The following is a 19,642-nucleotide window of genomic DNA, read 5'->3' on the forward strand; positions in this document are numbered from 1 at the left end:
GTCAGTTTTCCTCCCACTCCCGGCGCTACAAGCAGAAATAGCTAACCCAGAAGCTCTGCGAAAAATTCAGATCAAGCCTATATCAGTCTGCTCAGACTAGCACGTCACAGCGAGGTTAAAGTAGACGCCGTTATCTCAGCTTTAGCCAGGCATCACCGAAACAACCCTGAATAAAGCCCTTAATCGTTCCAGAGCTACTACCAACTGGCAAAGCGGCATCTAGGCCCCTAGACCTGCTGATTGACAGCCAGTCTGAGCAATACTATCGTGCCTCTCCCGAGTGCCGCGGTGCCTGTGTCCAATGAGAGCTGGCAGGCGGGAGGGGTTTCAGGAAGGGCCTCCCAATCACGAAGGGTCGCATGTAGGCGGGACATCACCTCAATTCGGCAGCTCAGAGCTGAGGGGGAAAGAGGAGGAGTCAACGCGCTATGGGCGGGGCGGCTCCTGAGCGGGACCAATCCCACTGAGGGAGAGGCGGGGTGGCGGTAGCACCGCCCAATGGCGGAGGGCGCGGGGGCGGGTCCCGCCACCGGGAATCGGCGGCGGCGACGGTGGCGGCGGGTGCGCGGTTGGGCGTTCGGTTGCTGAGCAGCACACGCAGGCGGGGGAGGGGCGCGTTGGCGGCCGCTAGCCGTTGGTGACGGGCGCGGGCACCGGGCGGGTAGTCCCTCCCTCCGTCCGTCCGTCCGCCTGTCCGCCCGCCCGCCCGCCAGCCTCCGGGGCGATGTGAGAGCGGCGGCGGGCCCTGTCGCGCGCCGCCAGCCGCGCTCCGTTCGCCTCCCCTCGCTCGCGCCGTCCCTGCGGCGGCGGCGGCGGCTCCCGCCGGCCTCCGCGGCCGGGCCCCGCGTTATGTCGTGATCCCGGGCGGGCGGCGCTGCTGCTGCTGCTCATGGGGCTGCTCAGGATTATGCTGCCGCCCAAGTTGCAGCTCCTGGCGGTGCTGGTCTTCGGGGTGGCCGTGCTCTTCCTGGAGAACCAGATCCAGAAGCTGGAGGAGTCCCGCGGCAAGCTGGGTGAGTGGCGGCGGGGCGCGGCCGGGGGCCTGGCGCGGAGCGGGCCGGGCCGGGGCAGGGCGCGGGGCGGCAGAGGAGGCAGGGGGGGACGGCAGCGCGGGCAGCCGGACGGGCGGCGGGAGCGCGAAGGGCTGGCGGGCGGGCTCGCCCCGCCTCGCGTGCCGCCGGGCCGGGCCGGGGTGACACGCGCCGCTGGCTACTCCTGCCGTGCGGCTCCTCGCGTTCACGTGCCCGAAACGGGAAAGGACCCGATCGATACCGTCTGGGGGCGCCGCGGAAGGGGCTGTCGGCAGCAGAGGCAGCAGCCTTGGCCTTTGAGTTCGCTTGTGTGTGTGTTTTGCGGGTCATGAGACCTGGGAGAGATCGGTGGTGGGAAGGTAAATACTTCCCTTGCGCGTCCCCATGGGCTCTCCTACAAGAGCTGCGGTGTTCAGAGCCATGAGGAGCAGGGGCTGGCGTGCCTGCGCCTTCTGACGGGCTCCTGGGCAGGGAGAAGAGAGGCGGCGGCGGCGCCCGAGGCGAGTCCGGTTCTGCTGCTGCAAGGAGCTGCCATCCTCTCCACAGTTGGCTTCTACTTCAGACGTTGTACCTGCGCTTGGCGCTGGAAGGGAAAGCTCAGAGTGGAGAGGGAAAAAAACCAAACCCCAAGAAGCTAAAGTTACTGTTCTTAATGACAAACGTGCAATTTGTTTTACTCTCACTGTACGTGAGACGTTATGTTCTGCAGTTCACTGAGTTGTCTCCTAGACTGCCACTGAGCTGTAGTTAAACAGAACAATGATGAACCTGAAAACTCACGTGTAAGGTTTATCTTGCTTTTCCTGTGTTAAAAAGACCCTTTTAGAGTAATACCTGCCTGGTAGGTAACATCATACTACTTTGTTGTACATATGGCTGCAGAACTTGTATAAATTTTACATTATTTAATTAGTGGTATCAGGAATGTGAAAAAAATACCAGTCTGAACCCAGTTTGTGCCTAGGAGTTGTAAAAACAAGACTGCTGAGACTTCTGGTGTATACAAGTGCAGGGCATTGTTTACAAACATTATTTATTTTCTCATATTATTTGACTGTAGTAAGATATTTAGACTATAAACTCTTCAAGTTTTTAGGAAGAAAAGTGGATGTCACGTTTCTATTGGTGTAGAAACTAGAATTGGACTTTGAGTGACATGGGAAGTTTAACAGTGAGCTTCTACTAGAGCCAGAGTCAGCATAACTTCAGTTTGGGCTGTATGAACGCCATTGGGGTTTTACTTCTTGGCCCTGTTTGTCACTTTACTCTCTCTGGACTGGATATTAGACATTAGGACCCTGGAAATGGCAGTGGTCGACTGCTTGAGTTACGGGATGCTCCTTTATTACTCTCAATGCTTTTCAACTGAAACTTAGTACCAGGTATAATCGAGGTACAATTTTTGCTGAGTCTCAATCACTGCAAAAAAAAAAAAAAAAAAAAGAAGAAGAAGAAAGTTAACTAAATTGGAAGATAATTCAAGCAGATGTGGGCATAGTGCTCAAGGTTCAGTGGAATTTTTTTATCCATCTGTTTTAAACTGGTTGGTACCCATGGCTTCAGTGCCTCTGTTGCTTATAGTGTATGTTACTGTAGGGAAATCTACCTCCTGGCATGAAAAGATTAACGTAATGCATGTGAAAATAAAGAATTTTGTGGTACAACTTCCTCTTCAATATATATGCAATGGGCATAATTATGTTACATATTTAGAGGATTAGAATACGCAGTTCATACTGCTTTGGGACAAGAGTCTAATTGCTATGTTCTGCTGATTTTATTTCTTAAGGAGAAGGAAAAAAACTATTGTAAAGTTTATTAAAAGTATGATGGAAAGATTTACTTTGTATGCAACTTACTAGTGATTCTCCAAAATCTGTAAGAAGGGGGAAAAAGGGCTTTCTGCAACAACTTTGAACTTTAGCTCTGTTATTTTTACACAAGAGTACTTTCTTAAAAGGTTTCTACCTTTCTGAATGTCTCCCTTTTTATGTGCTTGGTATGTATTTTAGAACTAGCAAATGATAAGATTTCACTACAGAACTTTCTTCCCATCATTGGTGGTGATGGTTCTACTGAGCTGTGATGTGGAGAATGGTTTTCTCCAAATAAATTACCAATGCACTTGAATTCCAATCTTTCTCTCTGCCCTTCTGAGAGAATGGGGGGGTGGTGGTGGTGTGCATGTAAGTGATACTGTGATTCGATAATAATGACAAAGTAGTTCTTTTGATCTTTCAGTTGTGTTTCAGTAGGCACTTTATATTGGAAGTTATGTTGCATATTGCTTGAGTACTGACTGGGTTTTGAACTATGCTGTGATTTGCGTTGACGTGGCAGATGATTAACTGTCATCTTGGAAAGTATTTGTAAGAATTAGGCTATGATCAGGAAAACTGAATGATTTGAGATTTGATAGCAAATAAAATAATTACCCCATCTTACCAGCAGCTTTAATAATATTCACTCATACTTTGTAATAGAAAATGTTTTATCCACTTTCTTCACATATGACCAATTCATGGTTCTTGTTTCTGTACTGAACAATTGGTTGGGGGTATTAATTTCAGTTCAACATCTTAAAATATCTTGCCTTTGAAATTGGAATGCATTTCTGGGCAAAAAAAAAGGTGACCCTCTTTCTTCTTGTAACAAATTATATAGGTAAAACTTGAGTCACCCTGGCAAATTTTCACATTCAGAAGTGTAGGAGAGAGAAGCAGATGACCATCTGAAGTTGCTTTTTTCTCTATGATGAAATTATGATGATTATAATATAGTTTAAAATGTATTTGTAAACCTGTGGGTTTCTTTGTCATATTAAAGATAACAAAAAATAAAGAAAATACTCATAACTTCTCTGCAGCTGTTGTGCTTAAGCTTTTTACAAATACTTTGTAGGGTGAGATAATCAGTGTTGTCAGCACCCAGTTTCAAGTACTTTTTTGGTGAGATTTGCACATACAGCTATTAATCTTTCATATTATTTCCAAGCTTACATGTAAGGGCAGCTGAACTGGCATTCTCTCCAGACTAAGCTAGAGCTATTTGCCAGCGAGGACTTCAATGTTTTCATTTAAGCCTGATGTCAGTACTTGGTCATTAGCTGTAGCAATGCCCAGTGTTTGTGATGAGTTGGATCAAAAAAACTTACAGCTGCGGATAATCCAGCCATCTCTTCTCTTCCCTCGCCAAAATTCTATAAAGTATTGGTGGGGAGAAGGAAGAGAGGACTTTGTACATGTTCTGCTTTTTCTGTTAAATCTTCTTCTACAATAGCAAGTAATAGGAGCACTTAAGGATGGGCAGAGTGGTGAGGAAGACAGTCCCTCTTTCAAGAAAGAGTCTGTAGGGTTGATCGAGAAGGTGAGGATAGCAGGTTGGAAAGGTTTCCTCTTCAGTGGGGTGGAAGTGAAGAAATGCTGCTGCTTTCCAGCTGTTTAGTGATACATACATATTGGATTTTCAAATAGTCTGAGTAACATAATGTACCATAACAGGGAGAGCAAGAATTGAACAACTTTATTACTGTCGCAGATTATTGCTTCATATCAGGTTGAAACACTGGTTAGCTGCACTGTGGGAGTGTTTCTCCTGCTAAGTGATAAACTTCCCGTTCCTATCTGTTCATTTAGCACCTTGAATTCTGTCACTTCAAATAAATTCTTTAATATTTTACTTTTGTTTGAATATAGGTGAAGAATTTGAAAGGCTAAGGCTTTTCCCTCACCCAAGAGAATAAAACGTAATTGATGATTAATTCATTGCCAGATTAATTTTTTCTGAAGGTGGTTTCCTAGCACCTGTGGCCCTTGCAGGGTAGTATCCTTCTAAGCACCATGCAAGGACCTAACAAATCACTGTTCCTTTGAAGTTAAATGATTTCATTTCCCAATGTTTTGTAGAAATAGAGGAGTTTCTAATTTTCCAGGGAAGTTGAAATAACAGGCGTATTATGTCTCCTTCATTTGGGGAAAAAAGCAGTCTCCTGTCAGTAGGCCTGCCAGTTGCATGTGTTTGAAAATTCTTTCTGAAAACTTCGTAAATTGTCCCTTGTAATACAGCATGTGTGGTTCTTTAGTGTATTATTTATACTTGAATTTAATTTATAAGGAGTAGTTTGATTGTTGCCAGTTCTGACTGCACACAGCTATGCAAATATTCACTAGCATCTCTCTTAAATCTAGCTCTCCTGCCTAATAGTTATTATTTTCCACTGAGTAGCCCAAGGCATTCTTTCAGAAGCTGCTTTCTTGGGTACTAGGTTTCCCAAAATAATAGTTTCAATGCTGCTTCCTCAGTATATCTTCAGCCACTCTTCTACTTTGCCTTGCTGGTTCTGTTGTAATTCTACATTCAGGTCCCTCTTACCGTTCCCCTTCATCTTGCCCCTGGTCGTTCCAGACGCTTTCAGAATAAACTTTAAACTACTCCCATACTACTCTTGTACTTCTCATTGAAAAGTGTGATATGGAGCAATTGCATGTATTTGTTTAGTTCTTGATTGGGATGTTATATTTATTTGTATCTTGTGAGGGAAGGTGAATTTTGCAGCTGCTGCTGTTCCTTTTTCTATCAAATTTGTAATGTCCGAATTTTGACTAACACAGAAGTGTGCATGTTCCCAAGCACATGCCAAGACAGCTTAGACTTGCTCATGAGCTCTGAGGCTTGATCTCACCCCTACTCAGCGGCACTCGGGTGGCAAAGAGTAGAAATAAGAGGCATAACTTTTAAAAACTTCTTTTTTCTTCTGGAAGGCTGCACACTTTAATATTGTTGTACATAATTTGTAGGCCCCATGCTTTTAGTGAAATAGGTTTGAGAATTAGTCATGTGTTGAGAGCTGTGCCTTCGATTCTAATAGCAGGTGCTGTTGGGAAGAGTTATCTGGCATGGAGATGTTCTGGTTAGAGATATTTTGAGGGCAGTTCTGGGAGGTGGAACAGACTTGAGAAATGAGACAAAGCAGTCCTTTGGCCATGCACTGCAGGGGGTGAGCTAATGGCCACATAAGGCACTGCATCTTTCTAGATTCTGCACTGGAAAATGTCAGGTTTGGGCCACTACATGTCTATGGGTGTTACTTTGTGTTCTTCAGATTAAACATGCATTAAAAAGATTTACAAGCTCATCCTCCAGGGAAAGACCAGAAGAGAGCCATGATCACAATCAGCAGGATTAGAAACGGTTTGTTGGGCATCCAAAGAAAATAAAGTGCTATGATAATTTTCTTTGTGACATAGTGCAATAGCACAGGTTTGGTAACAGTAGCTATGAGGCAGGGAATTAGCTCAAGGCTGAGAGACTCAGGAGAAGGTCTTTAAGGGAGTTCGAGGTCCTGTTCTTCCGCATCATTTTTCTACAAATGAAAGGAGTTATTTCAATAATGAAATACCTAGCAGGTTCCAGTAATTTGCTTGGCACTGCCAAAGGATAAGCGGTAGCACTACTGGAAATCAGAAAAAGCTGGTTCAGTGCCTTTATTTACTCTATGATAAAGCAACTAAAAGAATGGCGTTATGGCATAATGCCACACCAGTGCTAGTTCTGTTTTTCTTGTCCATTTCTACTTCTGGACATGGGGAATGTAACTGTAATTTTCACACCTGCAATGTGCATTTGAAATGGAATGACTGGAAGGTACTGTGTCTTTTTTTTAACTTCTGACTGGAAGTTATTATCAAAGGAACTTGTTTAGAATATAGAAAAACCCTAACAAAACCAGAGACTCCCAAATACTCCACTAAATTAGAATTGCCTGGTCATGCATTTTATGTATGCATATGTGTAAGTATGTGTATAAACATGTATAAAACCAGTAATACATACATATATTTAAATATAGTCCAAAACAGCTGTTGTTAAACTACTTAATGTTTGGAGTTAGCTTAACAGGTTAAAACATTGCATTCCACTTTATCATGTACATCTGAAGTTAAATAAATATTACGATATTTTTTTCTTCCTTATTTCAGAAAACTGACATATTTGAAACTGGATTCATTTTTTGCACAGCTTTGTATTGCCCCTGGCTGTTGAAGTTAGGGACATTTGAACAGTTCATGAACAAGTAATTTCCATATCTACTGACTGGAACCATGAGTCACTCACAATTAGAGTTACTCCAGCCAGACTTGTCTTCTGACAATGAATGCCTTCCCTGAAATTCTTGTTCTTTAGTAAGTAGATGGCTTTTGCATCTGGAATCCTACATGTATTACTACTTAATTGGGTTAAAAGATAGACTTTTTGTGTAGCAGTGTGCAATCTGTAGTTTTTGTCGCTTCCCTGAAGTGTATGTAAACCTTGTCAAAGCAGTATTAAACTGGTGGTAAGTGCTTTGCTTGAAATATGGTGCTATTTATCTGTTTATATATCTGAAATACTAGCCTAACAAACATGCTGAAAGTGCCATGCTGTAGAAAAATAGCTGAGCTGTTACATGTATTTGCATTATTTTTTCAAGCAGAAATAAAAGATAAAAGACTGAGAGAAAGATAAGACTCGAGAGTCCAGTCTTGAGAGAGGCATCTGAAATCTGGCCAGCTGGCTGTAACCTTTCATAAATATGTACAGACTCTCAACTGCAATTTGTCCTATTCCACTATCTAGATGGAGGCAGGCATTGTCTTCAAACCAGTAGCTTTGTCTCATGCTCAAGCCCACCAATTATTTTGGATTTGCCTACTTCCCTAAAAACACGTGGCCCCATGAAGTAGTTGTGTTCAAAGCCTAGCAAGTTGAGAAAGGTGGCATTCAGAGAAGTCTTCAGCAGAGAAGAGCCAACCTCTTTCTTTCCAGGAATTGGGTCATTTGGTCATTTATTCATCCCTCAACTCCTCTCTACTTGACCTTGTGAGTGTCAGAGAACTGAAGTCCCTCCATGTGGCATTCCTATTAGTAATGCCCTGTATTAAAAATTCTGCTAGTGCTGATTATAGTTGGTATGCTCAGGCTGTTTACTCATGGTATAAATTCTCAAAACTTGTAGAAGCATTCCTGTTGCACGTGTATGTTTTTGTGTCAGTAATATGCTGACTGCCAGGACTTCAGTGTTATTGTGGGATGTGCCCTTGAGTGTCAGGGTCTGGCTTCATACCGAGTGCCTACATGTTCCCAAGTAATTAATTCATTGCTGTAATTTAGCTTTTTATGGCTATAAATTAAGAGCATATTTTTACCATAGAGGAATTGTTTGCAAGGGTGTCTGCAGGAAGCCTGGCTACGTCTGCAAGTGTCTCTATTGTCTCTAGTATTCAGTGCATTATTGTTGTCCTTACTTTGCAATATCCTTGTGTCATCATGGTTCCAATAACATTACTGCTACAATAATTATTATCCAAGCTTTCTGGTAGTGATAAAATTCATCATGAGTAGCTAGGAGTCTAGGGCAGTCAGAGAATTAGTAAGGTAATTAAATTACAAAAAGTATTTGGAAAGAAGCAATCTATCACTTCGGCCCAGTCTCTGCCTGCCTTTGTGTCCCTTCTCCCTCTCTATCCGGTTAGAGTTTGAAATGACAGCTGACATCCTTTTTTTTAAATCGACTTGCTGTTTAATTCTGAATACTAATTTGTGTTGAAACATATGTAAAACTTAAGTGCTGTTTTGATAAAACAGCTTTTGATGATTTTGAAGTGTTTATGCAAACCTTGTGCATAATTGCTGTAAAACTGTAAAGAGTGTGGGGATGGGATCTTAGGTTCCTTAAATTGAAATGCATATCTTCCCATTTACTTCTGTAGTGTTTGTTCTCTCAGAAGTTCTTAGTTTAGTCTATATTTTTAATATATATTATAATATGCACAGAAGGGAGAGTAAGGAGTATATAAATTTATAATCTATTTAATGACAATAAATAAAAACTGTGTGTATATAGATTCCTCATCCCCAGTGTTGTAGTAGTGGTCTTTCTTGGACAACAGATTGATTGAAAGGCAACAGTATTTCATTTCACTTTGAATAAAGGTGCAAAAAGTCTGTGAAGAACATGAAGGAACTTAGAGATGTAAGGGCAAGTGAACAGAGATTATGCTTGTTCATCTCACTTTCTGCAAAGTGGAGAGGAAAATCCAGATAATTGAATTGTAAGTGGTAGAAATCTCTTTGCACCATGTGGCATTTGCAGTGGGTTTTAATAAACAAAACTTTAATCTGCATTTGAATGTATTATATTGGAGTTGATTTTGATAATTCATTCTGAGCAAAGGTTTTCTGTAATTCTAAGAAGAATTTACAATTTAGAGTGAAAGGGAATGAAGTCACAAGTTGGACGTGAGAATAATAAAATCTTACTCTGAGACATTTAATAGACCAAGAAGCGTCTCCACAACAAAACAAAGCAGTCTAAGATTTTGACTCCTTTAGCATCTGAATGAGAGGTGTAAATTGAATAGGAGAAAATAACTAATACCAGATTTGCACCCGTTTCATAAAATGAATGTGAGGGTCCATGATTTAGGAAACGAAGTCGTAATGTAGACTCTTGGTGTGTTGGTGTCGAATGAAATGTTTCTTAGGTAGAATCCTGTTTCAGCTGCACTCCCACTGACAGCTTTGGAGCCAAGATTTTTCAGCATCTCATTTGTCAGTAAACCTTCAGCAGTGTGTGCTCTTAAAAGTGAGAAAAAAATGTTTTCCTGGCAAAATATCTGTAATAGTATAATATTCTTGATACATTACCATATGAACTGTGCCGGGATGTCCATAGCACTAAAATGCTCTCCTTTAATCAAGCTAGTGCCCTTGGGAATATTGAATGTCTTATAGTTTGCCCCTCTTATTTTTTATGGTTTTTTTTTTAAGCCAAACAAAAGAAGCTTACAAAACCCTTGTGCTTGTCTAAGAATAATACAGACTGTTTTAATAGGGTTTTAGGCTGATTAACTATTTTGTATTAACTTTGGTGATGCTGACAACAAAGTAAGCTTTTAAAGATAGGTACTGAATAAATAGTTTGCTCTCTTATGGTGCAGCTATTAGGTCTTGCTGTCCAATTGGACAATTTCAAAGTGTAAAGTGGTATTGGACTGAGCATGTTCTTGAAATCCATTTCACTTCCAAAGATAGCATTTCAATAGTATCTATATTTGCTTTTTGGAGAATGTTCTCATCTACAGAATGACCGTCTGGTGTATCATGATTTAGTAGGAATGTTTTCTATTTTTACTGTCTTCCTACTTTCATTAAAACAAATGCTTTTTTTTTAAATATTTGATCTTCCCTTCTATGTGTCTTAAGTTATTAACCCCGATGTGCTAATCGTGCAACTGCTGTTGGTTTGAGCAAAGACAAAACTTGCAGCAGGTCTGGTATTTTAGCAGGACCTGTGGAAGGTTTAAAGTTATCTTCAACAGAAGCATACTTCATGTTTTTGTTTGATGAAGCTGAAAAAAACCACCCCAAACTTACAGAATTTCTGGTATGCTGCTGGATACATCCTTCTGTGTTAGGGCTCATAGGCTGTGTGTCTATTAGCAGTCTAGGTATTTTCTGCTTTAAGTATCAGAACACCTTACTTTCTAGTAGGCCAGAAGTACTTTTTTCCTAGTACTGCCTCACAAACATGCTTTCTGAGCCAAAAGCAAAGGCTGAATGACCAGAAATACCTGTCTAAGCTTACATTTAAACATAGCAGTCTTCATAACCTGTCGTGTCTGGTACAGACTTGAATTTTATCTTTGAAACTATTCAATGGCCAGAGCAGCTAGGGTTGTGTAGAAACTTTTCCACAGAATTCAGCTGGAGTGGTATTTATTCCAGAGTTTTGAATTTTGAGGAGAGATTTTGGGGTTGCTAATGAAGTCAGTCATGGAGGTAGCAGGAGAGGGCTTGAGCAGTCAGAAGACCCCACAAATGAGATGTCACAGTTAGCAGTAGGCCTTAAAAATGTTGGTCTACTAGCAGTGTGCCCTACTCTGTGGTGGGAAAGCATCACCCCATTGAGTTACAGAGATGGCATATCTTTGCTTCTGGACAGCAAAGGACAGCCAACTTTTCATCCAACCCAGCAAAACTTGATAGAGGATATTTGTCAGGCTTCTTGGTTATTCATAGGGCATGTTAGATGCATTTGGCCAAAAGGGAAATTTATCTTGTAAGCATGTGGTCAAGCTTAAAGGAGAATATTAAAGTTGAACTTTTGAAAAGGGGAAATGAGTAGAAAGGATGTGTATGTGATGATCAGTGCAACTCTTACATGTGCCATCTATCCACAGTCTATCTGATCCCAGCAAAACGGCAGAGAGTATTGGGGAATACATTTATTTTTGTGCCACGCTTCATTTTAGCTTGACAGTCTAAATATGTGCTGGCTTCTGATTCCTGTTGCTTTGTCGTATACCCTCTGCAGTATTACTAAGCCTTCCTGTCTTAGTGATGTGAAAAAGCAATGTAGAAGTGAGCTGGTAGTTTGGTAGAAAGAAACAATAAGTCAAAGAGTAAAATATTTATATGTATCCTCTTCTGGTTTTCCTGTCGGTGCTTTCCAGACCATACTCTGAAAAACATGGTCTTGCTAACATGTTTGTGGAGGCATTTTTCTAAACATTTGTGGTCACTGACTGGAGCAAGCCAAACATTGTTTCTAGTGATTTTTATGTGCCTGCTTATGTGTGATTGCATAGTGCAGATGGCAAGGCAGTCTTTATATGAGAATTAGAAAAGAGAAATAGACGATAAATTATTCACTTGTCAAGTTTAAAGAAAAAAATACACTTGTGAAGGAGGAATGAAGATACTGATAAGGTCTGATGAGTTTTTTTTTCTTGCTGTAAGTCACAGAAAAAGCCCTTAGAAACTGAACAAATGTTTTTTATATTTACTGGGAGTATTAATGATGATTATGTTTAAGTATGTACACTCTTTGACTGGTGGAAGATTGTGTCAAGGTTGCAGTTAAAGCACATTGTTTTGTGATAAGTAATGGGATATAATAAACTGATGTTTACTATAAAATACTTGTTTTGCTGGAGAGGATGAGAAAAGGTTTTAAATGTTAACTGAGATGAAAATACTAGTTTTCAAGAATTAATGTCAGAAAACAAGGTAAACCTTTTTTTTTGGCTTGCTTCCTCTCATAGTTACGCTATTTTAAAACATATAACTTAAAACAACACTTGCTTAATGTGCTTTTTAAGTATGGAAAAAACCCTACTAAATTTCTGACATGACACTTAAACAACGAAATCTGTCAAGTATTCCTGTACCTGCAGGAATGTGAAATGCAGTGTGATCCTAGATCTCTTTTGGTTTACTTAATATATATTATTAAGTATATACATGTAAATGTAAACATAAAGTGGCACTCTAGAGTTAACTAGTACGCAGGAGAAACCTACATGAAAATCCTCTCAGATATCCAGGAATTGATTTGAATGAGTTTTCTGCCTGTGGAATCACAGATCTACAAACTCTCTGCAAATTGTATTTATCCTTCAACCTTTGCTGTATCAGGTTCCATAATTAAATAGTGACCTAAATTGGCAAGAGCACTTGGCTTCTCTGTAAAAGAATGTCTGGACCTCACAAATACATATCAGACAGGAGCAGCGGTAATTTAAAGCATTGGCAACCAATAAGGCTTAACCAACTACGGGCATAAAAACATAAAAAGGGATTGTTCTTTTTTGTTTGTTCAAAACTTGTGTTACCAGGTGTTTGAAGAGCTAAAAACCCTGTGATATTTAAGGATCAGAAATTCATTGATTTTTGAACTTGAGTAAACTTGTTGTCTTACGTAATTTCAGCAGCACCCTTCATAATCTTCCTGCAGTATTTCATTTTGTGGTGACAAGATCTGAAGCAACTGCCTGCTTGGAATATGGAACATGCTGTGTGCTAATGGGTGGTGTGCGTGTCCTCATCTTGTCCCAGGGAAACCCTCATACAGGTTTTGGGAGTTTGGTTTGGTTTCAGAGCCAAGAATCTTTGTTTTAGGCGGTTTGTAGATAGAAAGAACTTAATGAAGAGAATTAATTTCTAAGTTCATTGGTACTTCATGTTTGATCTAAATGCAATGTCAAAATTAGCTAAAACTATCCCAACATTGCTTGCAAAGTATGGCACTTAGTACTAAATGCAAACTTTTTAGGAGTATCATTGAAGAGCTGGTTAGGGTAAGTTAAATAACACAAGATTTAGTTGCCAAAAGTATTCTTGGATAATTGTGGCTGGTCTTCTTTAACAGTGTATTTAGAAAACAAGTAACAGTTGACACTTTTCCAAACTATGACTGATCTTACTTAAATAATTGCACATTTTAATGCTATTGCTTTATTGTACTCTCCTGTCTTGACATCAGTACTGCTTTTATAAATATAAAAATTATTTATGCTATAATTCCTTTTCTAAAATTTTTAAAATAATATATTCTGATCTAAAGCAAATTTCCCAGATTGCATTTCAGTACTTACTAATTGTGTGATTGTAGCCTCAGTAGGCATCACAGAATGCTGGTTAAATGGAGTAGCTGTGTTGCCAGACTAGAACCAGACACAATTTTGTGTAGGCAGTAGTTTAAGCATTGACTAGATGTTTAGCATTCTAAATTAGATACTGGGTTTTTTTGGGGTGGTGGTGTTTGATTTGGCTGCAGGCTTATTTCAGGTGAATATAAAGTGCTTTGGATTTTTGTTTCTATAAAGGGATTGCTTTGACTATGTAACTTGTAATTTTGGTGTAACTTGTACTTGAAAATTTATGTGTTTGACTCACATGTTAACAATTCTGGTGGCAGTCTTGTGTCTACTTTTTATTTTCTAATAGTTGGAATAAAAGTGTGCAGTGACACTATCATGATTGGCTGCTAAAGAGATAAACTTTGTTTTGGTATGGAAGTAGCTATTGGGTTTAGTGGGGGGTTTTTTGAGGGGGTGTCTTTTTTTTTTTTTAAGTGAAATCCAAGAGGAATGTTTACTGATGCCAACTGCTAGAATGGCATTTTCGAATGAAAATTTAAGATGCCTTGTCTTGAGTGGTGTAGCCAGCGGATCAGAAAAGTGCATATGGCTTTCCTTGTTTACCTGTTATGTTGAAATTTTCCTTTTTACACTCTGTGAGCATTGGCTACAACGTTAGAATGAAGAACATTTTTTATTGAGCTTGTTGCCATTTTACAGGTTAATTTGTGAACCACTGACTGAACAGAACAACTTTTACAGACTGTAAAGTGCAGCCTTGTAACATGGAGTAACAGTCAAATAAAACAGAGTCTGTTGGGTAAAGTAATTTTCCCACATCTTTGGAAGAGTCTGTTCTTGAAGCAGGGGGAAGGTTGGGGCTGTAGAGCCTTGTGGTGATTCATAGCAGTAAAACAGGTGACGGGATGGGATAAGGTTAGTACTAATGGTGTGGGCCACTAATGGCCATCAAGCATGGAAATGTTCAGTGACACTTCTACCTCTGCTCCCCCTATCTGTGGGGTCCCAAGGATGTAGGTGATTGGTTTATATGGGGAGAGAGGATAAATTAAAAAGACTTTGTATTTCAGATGGAAAGTAATTAAAAAAATATCTGTAGGAACCACCCTAATACAGAAATGGTACAGCCTGTCTGCGTAATCCATGTCCTTCACAGGTATTTTTCAGGTATGTGACATTATAAACTTGTATATGTACAAAATCCCTGGTTGTATTTATACTCAAGTTTAAACCTGGCATTTCTTCATACAAATTTGAGAAATACTGCTCTGGATAGAAAACCGTATTGGTAGCCTTGTGTTGCCTGGCAGAGAACTGCTTAGTCTCTGTTACCCTCTGTAAAGCTGTGCGAGTTAGGTTTGAATGAGCCAGTGTGCTTACTCACATTACTGCAGCCTGTCTTGGAGATACGAACTTGGCTTCTCTAAGCATGTTTCTGACCAGTTTTTTGTTCCACAGCTCACTTGCATGTTTCCAAAGTGCTGCATTTATGATGTAGATTTAATCATAAGTCTGTTCATGATGTGTGCTGTTCTGAAGTTACTACAACATAGAGGCCTATGGGTCTTCTCTTCTTTGTATGCCTTTTTTTCCATTGTACATCACACCCAATATAGAGCAAAATTTCCCGTGGAGTCCTGGACCTATCTTTGTGCTGAGTGAATCTTTGTAGTTGGGGTTAAAGGGTTTTCTCAAATATTTTCAGTTATTAGTCCATGTGGATTGTTAATTACTTAAATAACTATGTTCAGTAGGCAATGAAATAAAGCCTTTATAGAGCTAGTTACTTTTTAGATTAATTGGAAATAAGCTCATTAAACTAATGTTTCAGAGGAGAGAGTGGATGTTTAGAAGACTGATGACTGTTTCAGGGACAGTGTATAATTTCTGCACAGTACCTCATAATAAAAACATGCTATTAAAGACTTCCCTATGTTTAACATGTGTGGACAAAAAATGTTCTGCTGCTTATTCTATTCCTTAAATAAGCACTAGTCTTTTGGCCTCGGGACCTCATTGTCTGTGTCAAGAATTTTACCTGATTTGACACTTCCACAGTTTCTTCCTGAGAGCAGCTTGAATACCACTTACTCAGCAGTAAGTTAAATAAAATCAGCTAGGGAGAACAGCATACTGTAAATGATGCTGGTAACAGAAAAGACATGTAAAATTGCTTGTAAGATGATAACATTTCATAACATTCTGGAAAACAACCTCTCATGTATTGATTTTTTTTTCCTTATTTTTTTTTTATCCCCCCTCCAGTCTGCAAAGATGAAATGTAGTCTTTCAAGGAGTCTTATTCCTTCCTTGAAGACTTGCTATATTGATCTGAAACCACAGAGCTGAAATTGGTCATATTTTAACAGTGCTCCTTCTCTAATGACAATATATGGCCCTACTGTTAAAGTGGAAAACTTGCTGCAGTATTTCTGTTACTGGAATTTGTGGAACAGTCAGTGAGGGGCTTCGCTAAAAATCCCTTGTGAGATACTGCAAATGGAATACTTCACTGACATCTGTCAATGGATAGCAGGCTTCTGCAGATGTGATTTCTTAGTCATGCTCATGAAAACATACCACTAATTTGTTCCAGAATACAGTAATGGGGAGAAAAGAGATTATGAGTAACCACTGTTTTTGTGTTTTCTTTTTGGCCTGATGCTTCACTTATCACAGGCCAACTAATCAACACACTTCTTGCTAGTGCAGCTTTGTGGTAAATAGAAGAAAACTTACCATCTCCCTTAGGACAAGGGACAAGACAATTTCTCCATTTCTCCTACCTTTTTTGTCAGATGATGAATTGAAAAGCTGCTGCATATTAATTATTCCCCACAACAACTGTGTTTGCTGTTGTTGGAAGTACTCCAAAAATATGTTAAATTAGAAAAAGTACAGGAGTACAGGATATACCATTAATGAGAGCTTTTCCCTCTGTGGAAGAAAAAAAGGGAGAGACATTTGTAAGATAATATACACAAAGGCTTTTGGTGATTTTTTTTTTTTTTTTTTTTCTTTTTTTAAGTCTGGGTCTAGAAACAAAGTACAGAAGGTCAGAGTAACAGTGTTGAATTTTTGGTACTTTCCAGCCTTGCATGTTGTTTTACCTCCATTGTCATAAGCCTGTTGCTTCAGAACGTGGCAATGTATTTGTCATCTCTTAGAGGAACTAAAGATGTTTGATAAGTTTGAGAGTAACAAATATCATCTTAAACTAATTTGGCCTGGCCATTCAAACTTACAGCACTGTATATGCAATAATAGAATTACTGTATTTTTAGACATAGCAATCTTCAGGGTGAGGATAGACAACTGACGTATGTCAAGAGTCTGTGCAGGTTTGGCTTTAGGGAAAATTAGGAACACAGCTGGTCCAAATAACTTAAAGCAAGCACGTTAAATCTACAGTCTCTGAACAGATTTTTGTATTTTGGAAACCACACTATATACATTTAACATTAAGTCAACAAATAATCTAACTGTAGATTTGTCTGCATGAACCATGTTTTTAAATCCTACTATAGTGAAATTTATGCCAGGAAAATGGTCCTCAAATGAAACCAACAAAGCCCATTATAAAATACACAGTTTGAAGTTTTGAAAACTTTAAATGTTCAAAATGTTTGCTCTTATCCAATGCATAGGAAAACCAGTTGGTTAATAATGTCACAAAGGATTGGGAACAGAATGAATTCAGAATGATGACTCTGATTTAATATAAACTGTTGCAGAAAGTGGTGTTATCAAGAGAACATAAAACACTAAGTGGGTGTATTGTTGCACAGAAATGATAAAGGCACATTAGGCACAGATTTATTGAAATGAGATAGGAGCTGGACAGTGAATTCAATATTCCTCCCCTTCCCTATTGCCATCAAGCTGTTCCTATGTTCATTGCATGAGAAATCATTACTGTAAGGTTTCACAGCACTTTCACTTAGGGAGGATAGTTTTAATTCTAACTGAATCTGTTACTCTCAACATATTAAATAGAAAACGTTTTTGAGGCTAAAGTTTCAACAATTAAGAAAAGCCCCTGTTGTTCTGCCCATCTTTAATCAAGCCGCTTGGTAGGGTTGGTTTAAATCTGGTGGTTTTGGTAGCTTGTGAGTAGACAGTTGTTAATAGTAAAACTGATGAATCTGGAGTGTCCTTCTGCAATTCGATTTCTTAAGTTTCTGATATAGTCACACTGGATACAGCGGTACTCAGGGACTGCTTTTACATTTTATTTAAGCGTATATACATACAGATGGTTAAACTTAAATTCTGAAGAAGTCTGTTTAAAAAAAAAAATCTCTATTGCTTGGAAATTGCTTTAATGTATTTTGGAATAGTGGAGTTTAAGTCATTGAGTGTTGGAGCCTCTGTGGGCTTTTAAAAGGTAACCACATGGTGTGACCTCTGCAGGTATCTCCTATTCCGCATCTGATTCATGCTCCTTCTAATGTTTTAGAGAGAGGGCTAAATGGTAGCTGAATGAGATTTGTAATGTTTTTTAAAAGCCTTTATGTCCTGTTAATTAGCAGGAAAAAAGTCTGAATCTTTTGAGCATTGTGATTAGAATTATTACTTCTATTTTTTACTGAGCACTAATTCATGGTTTGAACTTGTGATATGCACTTTTCAATTTGTTTTAGATATGATTGTGCATTGTGGAGTGACACTTTGATAACAAGCTAGGGGGAGAATGAATACCAGGTGACTATGTAATAGCTAATGAAACTCAATTCTGTCATATCTCAGTGTATTTGGAGAAAAACAATCCCAAACTTACATCTTAGATTCTGAACTGTCATCACTGAGAAAGGAAATCTTGGAGTTGCAGAAGTTAGCTCTATGTAAACATCAGATCAGTTCTCAATAGTGGTCAAATGCATGTAGCATGCTGGAAGTCATTAAAACAAATGAAGAACCACGAGAACTGTTTTTTTCCATTGAGTACAGCACTTCTACTGTGTTGTCCTTTCTTGCCCTTAATCTCAGAAAAGGTTATAGCAGAGTTGGAAAAGATACATGACTGCTTAGGATAATTGAGGGAACAAAACATCTGCCAGATAGGGAATGATTAAGTAGACCACGGCTCCTCAGACATGGGAGGACATGTTAGGAAACGAAAGGTAGAAGAACGCAAACTCATGAGTAGTATGGAAAAAATGAGCAAAGAATGCTTATTATACAAGTGTAGGAAATGGAAATAAATTATTGGTTGATAGCTTCAAAAGTACTGAAACTAACTGGTGAACTGTATAGAGATTAATGAAATGCTGAGACAAAATAGAAGTGGAAGAATTGTTCATCAAAAAATATCATTAATCTACTAAGTTGCAAGCAGGTGGAGAGTGGTAAATACATCAGGAAGATATGACCTTGTGCTTGACCTGTTTTTGTGTTTTCTTCAGACATCTCTTGGCCTTTGTCAGAAACAGGACATTGGAGCTTTGGTCTGGACCAGCAGATAATGTGCACCAGGCCACTTCCCTTAAGTACCATGTGTCCCTAATGCATCTATTCAACCTTTTCATGCAAGGTCTTGACTGACAGTACTTCAGCATTGTGTGGATTCATAGCTTTTGCCTCTTCAGAAAGCAATTAGACTTAGACTGACCTTTTGTTTGTCATTAGTCACTTAAATTTCATGTGGTACCTAGCAAAAGTTCTGCGAATCCATTTCATCCAGGAGGGTATCCAATCTTGCTTTGAAAATATCAGCAAGAAATGGAGCAATTCCTTTGCCTGTTTATGAATGACCTTTGGGGCCTTTCACTGTTTTGAAATAAGGCCTCAAATTCTTAAAATCCAGTCATGGTTCGTCTCGCATTACAGATACTGATTTTGTTGTTATATTCTCTGCTCTTCACCCCTCCACCCTGTGACGTATTTCCCTGTGAAGGTACTTAAATCCTGTAATGACCTCACTTCTGAATCTCTCTGAAAAACTAAACACACTGAATTCCCCAAGCCTCTTGTTGTAAGGTAGCTTTCTGGTCCTTGAATCACTTTTATGGCACTTCTGCACCCTCTCTAGTTTTCTACCAACTGCTTTAAAATGTAGACAAAAATACTGTGCTGTGTTACAGTAGCAGCCTCCTCTCTGCTATGTGCTCCATTGGTTTTCCTCTGTCCTGCCCTTCTGACCTATCTGTGTATGCAGTTCATGTCTGGTTGATTGGCAGCATTACACTC

At 39.6% G+C, this 19,642-nt stretch overlaps 1 protein-coding gene across 1 annotated transcript in view; it reads left to right on the plus strand.

Moving 5' to 3' along the window:
- Window positions 1-889: 889 nt before the first annotated feature.
- The window catches only part of HS2ST1 (heparan sulfate 2-O-sulfotransferase 1), a gene marked incomplete at its 5' end in the record, with an annotated part of 77,010 nt that continues 58,257 nt past the window's right edge, over window positions 890-19,642 (plus strand). Inside the window, one exon of the mRNA XM_084265914.1 lies at window positions 890-1,013. Within this exon, the coding sequence (XP_084122040.1) occupies window positions 890-1,013 (124 nt within the window). The remainder of the gene's footprint in view (window positions 1,014-19,642) is intronic.

This window comes from Gallinula chloropus (genome assembly GCF_964237585.1).
Source record: "Gallinula chloropus genome assembly, chromosome: 6".
Classification (NCBI taxonomy): domain Eukaryota; kingdom Metazoa; phylum Chordata; class Aves; order Gruiformes; family Rallidae; genus Gallinula; species Gallinula chloropus.